The 13,699-nt window shown below is 37.9% G+C and overlaps 1 protein-coding gene across 5 annotated transcripts in view; it reads right to left on the reverse strand.

The window, feature by feature from the left end:
- LOC127062823 (teneurin-a) overlaps positions 1–13,699 on the reverse strand; it is a 473,231-nt gene that overhangs the window by 293,286 nt on the left and 166,246 nt on the right. For all 5 annotated transcript variants that reach the window (XM_050991642.1, XM_050991641.1, XM_050991640.1 and 2 more), the window contains exons 5-6: positions 5,269–5,472; positions 4,487–4,678 (exon numbers count right to left, since the gene is read on the reverse strand). In XM_050991642.1, the coding sequence (XP_050847599.1) occupies positions 4,487–4,678; positions 5,269–5,472 (396 nt within the window). The remainder of the gene's footprint in view (positions 1–4,486; positions 4,679–5,268; positions 5,473–13,699) is intronic.

Raw genomic sequence — 13,699 nt, forward strand, 5'->3', positions numbered from 1 at the left:
GATGTTCAAAGACATAAAATATCATCTTTTCATACGATAACTATTTAATAACTGATCGAGAGAATCTCTATTATGATTTATAATGCAAATTTCTAATCTTAATAATCTTGTAGTCGAACGAACATAAAGGACGTTAAAGGACGTGACGTGTATCGTTGAATTTACGTTGGTGTAAAAGTCGAAGTGTGTCGAAGCACGGATCGTGGAGAGATTCGTTTCGCAAAATTTAATCAGAAACATCAAGAAGCATGGAGACGACGGGTAGGAAGGTAGATAGGAAGGAAGGTACATAGGTAGGATAGGTAGGTAGGAGAGAACCGTGGAAGCCAATTACGGATCGTACGTTGCGGCACATCACTGACATTTGATTCAAACGGGTGATACCACCTTCATCGGTGGGTGGTAGTAGCGATGGTGATGGCGATGGTGGTAGTAGTTGGTAGGAAGGGTTAGTCAGACATTGCAAGGGAGTGCAAGGTGGCCGACAGTGACTTGATGCGGTTAGCGGATCGCCCCGTTAATTCGATTTGATGCTCTAACGCCTCCTCCACGTCGGGGAATACATATTCATGTAAATACGAATTATTTCGTGCGATAGTCCGCCATTTTCATGCTCACCTTCTCTTCTCTATCTCTTCCTCTCTCTCTCTCTCTCTCTGTCTTTTTTCTATAACTGAACTTTCATCGTTTGATGTAAACACGAAGAAAAGATTAGATGAGAGACAAAAAAGAAAAAGAAACAATATCCATCGAGACTAATCGTTTGACTTCCCAAAAGTATGTCAGTGGACTCCACAAGACGGAAAAAGAATTTCTATAGAGCAATAAAATCTTCATAGATCCTCGGTTAGAATAGAGAAACCGGAAGAAGGAACACCAGTAACGATAATGGCGAACACGGACTATTGGCATAGTTTCCGAGTGGTACTTAAAATTATTCCTACTCGGATCGAGCCTGGCACTAATCCAGGCACGTCCCATTCCACGCTTGCTTCTCAACATTTTCGTCGAATACGCTGGCCGGTTAAAACGTTTCGCCTTGTTCAAAATTGATAACCGAGTTTTCTTCTTCTTCTTCTTCTTCTTCTTCTTCTTCTTCCGCGTTCGCTAACTCTTACCCCAAGAAAATGAGATTCGTCGTCACTCCAAAGAAGAACGAAGTTGAGAATCTTTTGCCAGGATCGTAAAAGAAATAGTCTAAGAAACCGATTAACTAACGTGACTTTGTAATAACGTGAAAAAACGAATAAGACTCATCACATAATATTTCAAAAGAAAAAAATCTTCTCTTGCGACTATTTTTATCGTTTAAGGAAAAATTTTGCTTTTATTTAATGAATATTAAAAAGCAACGTGTATATATATATATATATATATATATATATATATATATATATAAAACGGTACAATCTGATCGGTCTAACTAAATCATACATACGTACATATTTCTTCATAATCTCTAAACGAAACCGAACGTTATTTTATTTCATAAATTCTCAAAATATTTATTGTACATATTAAACAAATTTTTCTAACACGGCCTAATAATAGTAGCAGTAGTAGTAGTTCAAGCTAGTGGCACGTAATACACGCGGTTCACGTCCACACGTATTACTCAGCTATACGTTACAGGCCGAACAGATTTACGGTGACAAATTACCGCAACTGTGCCGAGTTCCTGGTGAGAGAGCCTGAACGTGTGTATGTGTGTGTGTGTGTGTCTGTGCGCGCGCGCGCTTCAGCTCGCTCGGCAATTCAATAACGTGCTACTCGACTGGCCTACATTAGACTCCGACGGTCTAATGTAATATCAATCGTCTTTCTGCTGGCGGTGTGCAAGGGGTTAACGTGGGTAAGCCCTGACCGTTGGGAGCCATTTGCTAATAGATGCCGCGACATGCCTCCATTAGACCGCAGGGACATTCCTTCGAGCAATATACCCCATTGGAGATTCAGACTCGAATTACTGCTTACGATATACCGGTAATCACGACGAAGAAACTTATAACATCTCCTTATGTGGTTCTAATATTTTAATAGGATATTCTTAAAATAGTCGGACAGGAGCTACAGGTACAATATTCTATATTATTTTGTTTATTTTCATCTCATAGATTCGCTCAAACGTGTACGATTTTGGAAAGTATTTGACGCGTTGATCGATGTTTTAGAAAGCAAAATTATTTTTCTCTTCATATTTCTCCTCTTTTTCTTTTCTTCTTTTTTTTTTTGATATTTTGGAGGTATAATAGGTAAATTTATAATATTATACAAATTGTATCTAATGAAAATTTTAATCAGATCGAAGAGAAACTTTCGTTAATACCACTGTAAGAGTATTTAGTAAACACGCGTTTATAATATACGTGTTCGATAGAGCCCCTTTCCAGCAGCATAACATACGCGTTACGACGCCGTTGAGAGTTCGAAGCAAAAGCAGCGAATTTATTGGCATGCGGCGCCGTCACTCGTGTCAACTGTTGTAACAACGTTTCCACGCACGCGATACCCGTTGTAAGATCCACAGTAACATCGCTGGTTCCCATGTTACTGATACATCAATGTCCGAAACTTCGATGCTCGTTGTCGATCCTCGCTTTCTAAAAGTGTCACACATATTCCAAACGTTACGAGAAATTTCATCGCCGTTATATCTAAATGTTGTGACATAACTTTTTATGATGTCGATAATATAAAAGTAAATAATAACAATAATATAAACGTTCGATCTGTTCTTCGTGATCTTAATTGCCTCGAAAGAGTTTCGTAACATCGAAAACAATGTTGGAAGCTAGACAAGGTTCTCTCTCTTTCTCTCTCTCTCTCTCTCTCTCTCTCTCTCACTCTCTTTAGAGGAAGGACCATCCTCCGAAACGAGATGCCCGCGAAATTTCGTTTAAAAGTTAAGCTAGGTAGTAGTAGGTGGCTGAGTGAAGTAGGTGGAGAAAGAGGAAGGATGAGGGGTGAAGTGCAGGTGGCCATTGCCGTGGTGGTCACTACTCGACAGTGGGTTCAAAGCCGCAAAGCTACTTTCTCATCTCTCTATATCTCACACACATATATACACATAGACGTTTCAGTGTAAGCTTTACTGCTAAAACTGTTTTACACATATACGAAAGACCCTGGTGTGAGTCAGTTGCGAACACCAAGGTGGCTAGGCCTAAATCCTCCTGGCATTCCAAAACAATATAGTCTACGGAGCCACGTTAACTTGGCTAGTGAGCTATGCTCTAACTAGCCAGCTCTCTCGCTGCTAACTGCTAACTCGGTTACCTCTCCTAGAAACTCTCTCTCTCTCTCTCTCTCTTCCTCTTTCTCTTTACACATACGCACAGAAACGCTCTTTCTCTCTCACTTTGTTCCTTTCTACCCATTCCAACTCACTTTCTCTCTCTCTCTCTCTCTCTCTCTCTCTCTCTCTCTCTTTCTCTCTCTTCCCGTAAGCAAAGAGCTCGGCTACCGTTAGTTACCAGCGAGTACCGGCGACTTGTCTGAAACAACAACGGAGCCAACTTCGAAACGGAAAGTCCCTTAGTTATTTAATGAGCCAACGTATGTGGTGGTAGTTCGTCGATTAACGCATTGTGTTAGTGGACCTAGAAAGCAACCCTTAGTCTATTTCTAGAGTTCAAGATTCGAGTCGTAAAGTTTCTTGGAATATCCTACGTTCATTATGTTCTCCTTAAATTTCTAATAAAGCTGAACCTTCTAAGTTCCTAATTCAAAGAATATTTGAAAAGAATATGCATATATAGATATATATATATATTTTATCTTTTCAATATGTATACTATATTCTTTATTATATATCCTTATCCTTCTTACGAAATTGTGAATATATCGTCGATTATCAATTATTATTTTATCTTTCTAATAACAATCTCTTCATTTCCTTTTTTCTTTGTCTTGGTAAATAGCATCGAAGTACTACACATCAAAGATCCCAAAGTCGATTGGATCTTTACGTTTTGCTACACGGAAGACTATTAATATTAAGCCTTTAACGAGAAACACGTTTACGCGAAACCCGATTTAACTTCGGCCAGGGGCTCGATACCAGCCGATAATAACGTTAGCACCGTAATCGCGTTTGAGGCACGGATCGTTAACTTATCGCGCCAAGTTTTACGTTGCGATTCCTTGAACTGACCTGTATTTCTCTTTCTCCCTCATCCCCATCTCCCCTTTCTCTCTCTCTCTCTCTCTGATCTCGATCGACCTATATCTCAAATCATTTTTAACAATATCCTCACCCATGTCCAACGATATGTAATTATTTTAGCTCGATAAAGATGAAAAATAAGTTTTAAAAAACGATGCGACATAAATTATACGGATGAAGCGAAGATATTAAAAATGAAACGATTCCTGACATGTCTGAAATTCATGATGCAGTGATGAGATCGATACATGCGATGAATACGATCAAGTGATCAGAAAAAAATTATGTTGTCATGGATTAATTAATTATTAGTTGGCTCACCATTGCCAAGGTGTATACGCGAATGCTCGTCGGGAAAGACGACGGTCTCTGAACGGTCGCTCGCCGTTGAGCTACTACTCAAAGCGCTTGCGTGACCTCGACGTGTTCTTCGACCTAAGGTACCACCACCTCCTCCTCCTCCTCCTCCACCGGTATTCGTCTTTTTGCTCGGTGCCGCATATACCGTTTCACCTGCACGATACCAAGATTCTCGATCAGACGCTATCGCTTCTTAACCTCGAAACGTTTCGAATTCTCGACGGCCATTGCCTTTGGTATAGCCTATTGAGATCGACTTCGAATAGTTTCATGGTGAAAAGGTTTTTGGTGAAAAAGTTTTCTAAAGCATAGACGGCATGAAAATTGGTATTTAACGTCTTCACTATCATGTAACGCAATAATGTAAAAATATTATCTCGTATATTTTGATAAATCATAATTGTTAAAATTACACGTTAAATTATTATTATTTAATTATATGCAAGTATCAAATTTATCGTATTTTTATATTTTTTCTTTTTCTTTTTTTTTGTTTTGAAATTATTATCTACGTAGTTTAACCGACTTTGTTAATTATTCGAATTCTTTAAAAAATTTCCAAACTTTATTCTTTGCATCCAAATAGATAATTTTAAATTATACCAAGTCATTATTTAGATATCTTGATTAACATAATCCGGTGAATGTGTTAAATATGTTAATAAAAGTCAGCAAAAAAAGTCATACTGATCTCATAATTATCCTTTCGCGTGCATTCGCGTTGAATCTAATTAAATCCCTACCGTTTCCATTGCGAGATCTGTCCGAGGATACGCTCCCGTTGTAATGATGCCGCCGAGAGTTGGTGCTTTCGAGAGGAAACGGGGAGGCTTGTCGATGATTCGGCGTCAACGTTGGTGGTGGCGTTGGAAACGGCGTTGTAGGGTTGTCCGTCGTTGCGGCACCCTCCGTGTCCGAGCCAGTACGATAAGAACGATCACCGGCACCTAAAACATATCGTCGAAAGTCGAAACTTTATCGTAAATCAATTAATCGATTTTGTAATTACATTAGTTTACTCAGTGTTCAACTTTTAATTATGTGCGATGCATAAAAATTGTTTTTATCTCGCGTATCTTAAAACTATAATAAATCATGTATTGCATATTATTTTCAGTCATAGTTTTTTTAGACAATAATAGCTTCTTTTATTATACAATTAAAAAAAATATTTAAGGAAATTTTAAGAAGACGAATGCCAAGCTGAATGATTCTCTTGTAATTTTTTAATCGAGACAAGATTTAAAATCGAATTGGTTCGAAATTTTCTAAAAGTCGTTTCGTCTCTTAAATAAATACGTTTATATATATTCAAAACTTATATGGAGATAATAAAAGAGAGCTGTCACATCTAGCGACCGTCTCGTCATCTTATTTTATTGTCTCCCGAGCAGTCTTTTACGAAATCCTTGTGAAAATCCGCTTTGGAGATGCTTCTCGTGTCTATTTTCTCGCCGTTTGACCCAAGTTGTATTTGCTTAAGCGAGACTCACGCAGTATCCTTGAGTTATGGCATAGCATTCTTTAAGGAAAGTATGATAGCTCGACTTTCTCCCTCTTTTCTAACACCTTCGAAGATAATCCTCTTTAGAGGGAAGTAAAAATCGAAGGGAAAATAATACCACGACGATAAACGATTTTCGACCTTATCGAAAGTATGACTCAGCGTGCAAAGGGTGTGATGTTTGTTCTGTTAATTGGTAGCTAATTGTCGTTTGCAAGAAGGCTTGCCTTTTCTCTAATCCTCTATTAAAGTTTCTACCTCGATGCGTGGGGACAAAAGGGGTAAGAGAGAATAAGCTAAGAAACAGACACATCCTCTCCTTCTCTCTCTCTCTCTCTCTTTCTCTCTTTCTCTCTCCGTCTCTTTCTTTCTCTGTCTCTCTTTCTCTCTCTCTCTTAAGGACATCGATGGACCAAAAGAAAGAAGAAGAAGGAGATGAGGGATGGTCGGGAAGGAGGATCGAACGTAGTCGGTAATTAATGAGGAAAGTTTTACAAATAGCCGAAGGCATAGTCACTAAACGCCTTAGCAAGCCCGTGAAATTCATCCGCAAGCGAAATATCCTCGCGCAGTACTAACTTTTTAATTGATTATTATCCTTTCTCCTTCTTCTCTCTCTCTCTCTTTTCTTCCTTCTTCGCGTACGGACGGTAATCGACGATCGGTCCTCGCATTTTCATCTTCTCTTTTCTCTTATACTTTGTCCAAACGACAACGATTATAATCGATCACGTTGTGCTACGAATATCGTTGAACACGAGTTCAAAGTTTCAAGTTAAGAGGACCAAGAAAAAAGCTCGTTTCTCTACGGGGAGAAAGAAAAAAAGTTTACAAAATTTTTATACAATTACTTGATGCACGATATATTATTAAAATCTCTCTTATTGTTATTATTGTATTATTAAGTGAGTACATACATATATGTATGTGTGTGTATGTAAGTCAATTTTATCTCACCACCAATAATCGAAGAAATCGATGGCGTTTCTTCTTTGCTACTTTTAGTTTTAACACGGTAAAAGATCAAAGATCATCGCAAAGAGAGAAGCGGTTCTACGAGAGCGAGAGAGAGAGATAGATAGATAGATAGATAGATAGATAGATAGATAGATAGAGAGAGAGAGAGAGAGAGAGAAAGAGAGAGAGAGAGAGAGAGAGAGAGAAAGGCAAGATGTGCAGCCTTGATAGTCGAGACGTCTGAGAGTGAGTAGTCGAGAGCCGGGCCAGTGGCGCTGATATTGCTCGCATTAAACTTTCATATTCAATCTTGGCACCCACCACCGTTGGGGCCGCCCCACGTTCTCCTCCCGAACTCCCCCACTACCCTCTTTCCCCTCACGATGAGCCACGGTATGCTCTCTCGTTGCTGAGAGCAAGAGCCCTAGCATCAACCCCACATGTAATTGTGTTATGCCCTCTTCTCTCTCCGTCACCCTCCTCCGACTGACTCCTCTTCCTCTTCCTCATCCTCCTTCATCTCACTGTCTCTCTCTCTCTCTCTCTCTCTCTCACTCTCCAAAGTCTCCCTCTTCTCAACCTTCTTTTCCTGCCCCATAGATTCTCTCCCTCTCACTCTTTCATCGTTTTACCTTACTCTATTGAATTTTCTAATCCATATGGATTTGAATTTAAAAGGATCTATCCTTTTTTTCTGTTTTCTTTCTTCTTTCCATTCGATGAGTATCTTAAGTTTTATTTATAGGAACTATAGATATATATATACAATATTTGTATTATTTGAACAAATTAATAAGAACGAAATGGATAAGTACTTAGTACTCGGCGGGAATTTTTCAAATGTATTTGTAGAAAGAGGAAAAATATAATATCATATTATAGAAAGTTGCTATCATAGATGACGAACAAACGAAATATCATTCGAGCTTATCGCGAATATTCGAAAGCGAGAATACTCGGAAATTCGATGATGTCGTCGAACCATTCGTCATGTGGCTAGTGATAAGCGAATAATCGATCGCTGGATTAGCAGTGGGCCGAGCCGAATGAACAGTCAATGGTTATCTTTAATCGGAGAGTACCAGAGTGAGACAGAAAGGGAGAAAGAGAGAGAGAGAGAGAGGAACAGAGAAACAGAGAAACAGAGTGAAAGAGAGTTAATCACAGCGGTCGATCGCGTGCTCGACCACGTCGCCGTTGCTTTCGACGCTTTCGTTCCTCGTGCGAGTTAACACAACCGAACGATTTATCTTTACCATTGAAATAGAAGTAATAGTAGTAGCAAAAGCTAGTGATGGTGAAATAGAAAGAGACAGAGACAAAGAGAGAGAAAGAGAGAGAGAGAGAGAGGGACAGAAAACATCACGAGACAATTTACAACGTCTTGTCTCCTCGTCCAGTAGCAAGTACTGTTCTGTTTCTTCGAGGCCAACAACGAGAACGACGGTGACGACGTTTCGTTTCCGTAGTTGGGCTAAACGCATGCTGGCTAGCCGGATTCGAGGGAGACGAGAGTTAAAGAGGAAGAGGAGGAAAAGGCGGAGGTTGTAGAGAGGGAGAGTGAAACGGCCGCACGTTCTGTGTAGGACGCATTTTGTTTGTAGGGGATGGTTACCATAGTAACGAAACCAAAGCGGCTCGGCCATCGAATGCGCTTCGTTCTCGTTGTCCTCTTCGTCGTCCTCTTCGTCCTCGACGATGTTGGTCCGAAACTTGCGGAAGAGTTCGCCTCCGGCCCTTTCCAATGCTTCCACCATGCGACGTTTATTCGAGGGAAGAAACCTCGCGAACGTTTTCGATTACAAGTAGAGACAAATTTTCGAGACGAGAAATCTACTTCTCGGCATGATTCGATGGACGACAGACGAACGACGCACGCTGTTAGCTTCCTTCAGGGAATATTTCTTTATTCGATATATTATATTTCATGAACGTCGCTCGATACCGATTTCCAGATGGGGTAACTTTTCATGCGGAATTATGTCGTCGCTTTTCTTGCAAATAACGTTTATAATTTATATTAAAATTCGTAAATGTTAATAAAATGTTTTCTCGATAAACATGAATGTAACACACGATAAAATCCTGCGATCTTTAATAAATTATATTATCGATCATTTTCTTTATCCACCAAGGAAAAAGTTAATCGATTTTAAACGTTCGTGAACATGTGAAGAGATATGAGATAAGAGAGATCGCGTGGCAATTTGTAATTTGTAAGCGTTTACACCTATTACATAAGCTGGGTATAACTTTTTGATATTCCGTAATACTTTGAGATTATTCCAACGCAGCAAGACGGAATTTACCGCGTTCGGGCCTTTGGAAAAGATCCACGCAATGATCGTAAGCCGCGTGCGGTGATTTAACTACGACACGAGCATTTGAAGAAAGTCGACACTGTAGCGAGCTTTCCCTTCGGACGAGAGAAAACTCACGATATGTTATTGTAATCGTATTTTTCCTGTTTTAACGAGCAGTATGCAGAGTGGGCAAACGTGCTTCAATTCATCTAATTTCCATTCCACAAACGTTGTGAAAATACATCCTGGAAAGAAACGTGGAATTTCGTTCGAAGAATAAGCAAGTGAAAACGTATTCCCGGTTAACACACTTTGTGGTGCGAACCTTTTAAAGAATCGTATTTAAAAGAGACAATAATAATATCGATGTATCGAAGGAATAAATCGATTTAATATGGTTATCCATTTTATACTGATATATGTACGTATACATATGTTATGTATAATAACGAAGAGCGGAAGTTTCTCTTTATAAAAAAAAAAAAAAAAATAATAAAATAATAAAAAATAAAAGAAAAGAGAAGAGATAAATAAATAAAAAAAAAAGGTTAAATCGACTTCGATATAAAAAGTTAGAAAAAGAGGAAGGGAAAGATAGTCCTTGTTTTTATGGTTCCTACGATTTTTTACGACAAGTATGCATTAAAGAAATTTAAATATTTCCAATATCCCTGGAATTTGGAATCTCGCGTTCTTCGATGCCTAAATCAATATGAACTCCGCACCCCTCGAAGCTACTACTATGGTCCGCGTGTTGAGGCAGAGGAGCACATATCCATAGAAACGAATCCATCGGACCAACGGATTTCGCAATTCCGTATAATCGAAATTCGTATTTAATATGTCGTTCAAATCGTCAAGGCGAGAAGGGAAAAAACTCCAATAAAATTAGCATACGTATTTATTTATCTCCTAACTTCGACGACGGAGTACTCGAGAATATTATGTCGTTCCTCGCTAAATGTCCAACGAGAATATGAATGAGAGATACGTTTGTTAATTAAAATTCAAAATTAAAGCTAAATATCATTTCTAAATATACAAATTCTTTGAAATCATATTATGGAATATTTATTATTCGGTCGATACTAATTGTTTTGCACTTTCAACAATCTCGTTCGTTCGTTCGTTCGTTTTATCGATCGTATCGCTAATTACGAGGCGACTTCGTCGCTTTTTTAATAACTATTTTAAATCTAAATGTCATTTCTTTTTTAATTTGCGAATATTTTCGAATTTTTATAATATACCCTTCCATCTTTCGAGAGATATTAATCGTTTTATACTTTTCATCGTATTAAAAAACGATTTCTTTTCATTGAAAAGTACTTTAATACAACAAAGAGTGATTTCCTATGGATGTCAAAAATCAGTTTGGCAGAAATCGGAGACACACGTTGCCAAACAAGAAGAACGAGAGAGAGAGAAAGAGAGAGCGAGAGAGAGAGAGAGAGAGAGAGAGAAGCAGAAAGACGTCGGAAGGGTGCGGATAGGAGTTTGCATTTTTCTAACATGTGTCACACGCACGAGGAACAAAGGAGAGACTGACTGCGTGGCGTGCCGCTGAGCGTCGTCCGCGTTCGAAAAGCAATTTCCGATACGTCGTCCAGGCTAAAATGCGTAGGAGATATTCGGTGACACATTTCTGATAACTTTGAGAGAGCGAAGAGTGTACGGTGGCCTTGAGTGCACCGATGAGATACTTGGAAAGAACAAGAGAGGAAGAGAAAGAGAGATAGAGAAAGAGAGAGAAAGAGAGAGAGAGAGAGAAGGGAAAGAGAGAGGAGAAACCTTCAAGAAGTTATACCTTCAACAGGTGCAAAGTGGCTTCCCGTTGAAAGCGCGACCGTCTCTCTTCTCTTCTTTTCTCTTTCTACCCTTTAACTTTTCTCTCTCTCTCTCTCTCTTCACGTACATTACTTCTCTCTCTTCTACTAGCTCTTAAATGACTACCGAGTTCTTTGATAAAACCAGCCTATAATGTCGCGTGTGTACCTTTGGGAAAACGAGTCACCTAACAACGATTCCCAATGCTCTTAAAATATTACGTATACTTATTGTCATGAGTTTATACGAGAAATATTAAACCTTAAATTAGACGTTATTCGTTTTCAGTTATATAAAAGAAAATTAATTTATACGTCACGTTTATTTTTATTGTACTCGGACTATGACAGAAGGATGGAAAATTGTTCGTTTAAAACAAAAATTCTACTAGCCCTACCTATACTACTATCCGCTTATTTTCTCTCGTAATCGTTACACGCGAATCGATACCTTAACGAACGTGTACGCGGAAAGTGGATTAAAAAAATCGTACGCGACGAATAGAAAAAAAAGAGGGTATACGACAAACGCGATGTAACTCTCTCGTTTTTTTTTCCTTTCCCTTTTTTCTTTTTTGCTTTTTTTTTTCATGAAGTTCGTAAGCGCGGAGAAAAAAATTTAATCCATCCACGCGCATAGCCAAATATTTGCGAGATTTTACGCTCGCCCTCGTGCACAGAGAGAATCGAACTGGGAAAAAACGATGAAGCAAGTAACTTTCCCGTTACTAGCTTTTGCTCGAATTGTCTGGACATTTTGTTTAGTCATTTTTATTTGTTTGTCTTAACAAACGTGTATGGTACGTGCGAGCAATACTCAGATTTGTTTTCTTTTTGTTTCTTCATTTTTTTTGTACCTCTTTCTTTTCGAAACGTTCCATTCAATGTTTAACGATAACACATCGGCGAATAGAAGGAATAGAAACTCAATTGAAGAATGAAATTTCGCGAAAGAAAATCTAAGCTAAACGAAAGGAGAATTTCTAAAAGAGGATTTTCTAAACAGGATCGAGATATTCAAAGCTCACGTATTCCGTTTACAATGTTTCAAACTTAATATTCCATGCACTTTCGAAAGTAATAATAAGAAGCACGTTGTGCTGTAGACCGTGCATGTTCACTCGGTATATTTCGTATATTCTTACGGAAATGCACGAATTTTCGACAGAATTTAATTGTGATTTGCATTGTTATTGCATAAAATTTGCAATGGTATTCGTTCTGTTCATTCGTTTAGATAAAACATAATTGTTTCTTATTTTTTATACGATATAATAATTATATTTTTCTTGGAGATATTTATTACGAAAAGTAGATAAATAAATTGTTTTCAGTATGATGTCTTTCTTGATAGAGGGTGGATAATAGCAAGGCAAATTAAAACGTCGGATCGGAAGCGCAGCTGCTGCTACTGACACAACACAACATCGCTATCGGAGGTAGAAAGCCTGGAGGGATAAGAAGAAGCCGAGAGATTACCATTTTGAGCCCCAGGAGGGTTTAAGGAAACGTTATTGCGATTTGCTTTATGGGGAGGAGACACGAAGTATCACAAAATGATCGCGTAATTGCTACCCTCCTCGTGAATAGGCAGATAGCTATCAAGTCTATGTATGTATGTATATCGAGGAGAGGCTAATATGATGGTGTAAATATATGAATTTTATACAGAGAAAAAAAAATCAAAATGAATTTTCCTTTGAGATTAAAATGCACTTAAAAATCATGTCCCGTCGAATAAATCAAAAATAATTTTGTGTCTATGTATTACATACATATATACATGCGTATTGATTTATGTGTATTTAAAATCGTACCTCTTCTTTTTTGTTCCATATTAAATTTTTTTTTTTTTTTTTTTTTTTTTTTTAAAGATCAATCTCGTTATACGATTTGTTTCCATCATAATAAGAGAAAGTATGTATAAACAATTAAAAAAAAAAAAAAAAGAAACGAAATAAAACGAGAACAAATTGTTCGCAATTTTTTTCCCACTTTAACAATCTCGATCGGGATGAAAAACTACGTAAGCTCGGTGGTTTTGTTAATGATTTTTTTTTTTTTTTTGAGCGTCCATCATCGTCGTCGTCGTTGTCGTCGTTGTTGTCGTCGTTCGAAAGCCACCCTGTCGTTCGTGCATTCTTTCTCTCTTTCTCATTAACATGACAATGTTAATTGCATTACTCGTACTCGCGTCCCCGTGTTTTCGTTAGCACTTTTTCATGTGTTAATACTTTTTAATTGGTTCTTCTCTCGTAGCCGACGTAGCGGTCTCATGAATCGTTAACAACTAACGCTTTCGTGACATTTTTTTAACGCTCTTCCGATGTTTTTAAATTAATATCATTTACACTTGATATTTTATCCAAACATTTCTTTTTTGTATACATATATGATATAGAAAATCTGTTTATCGATAAAGATCGAAAAGAGAGTTTTATTTTGTAAAGAAAAATTTGTTGACAAGGCTAACATTATAAATATCTTTCGATTCATACTAATTAATAGACAAAAGTATCCATTGTATATGTAACGAGACATACGAAAACTTTTCTTATAATATTTAAAACTATGAAGTATGTTC

Source organism: Vespula vulgaris, chromosome 3 (assembly GCF_905475345.1).
Source record: "Vespula vulgaris chromosome 3, iyVesVulg1.1, whole genome shotgun sequence".
Lineage (NCBI taxonomy): Eukaryota > Metazoa > Arthropoda > Insecta > Hymenoptera > Vespidae > Vespula > Vespula vulgaris.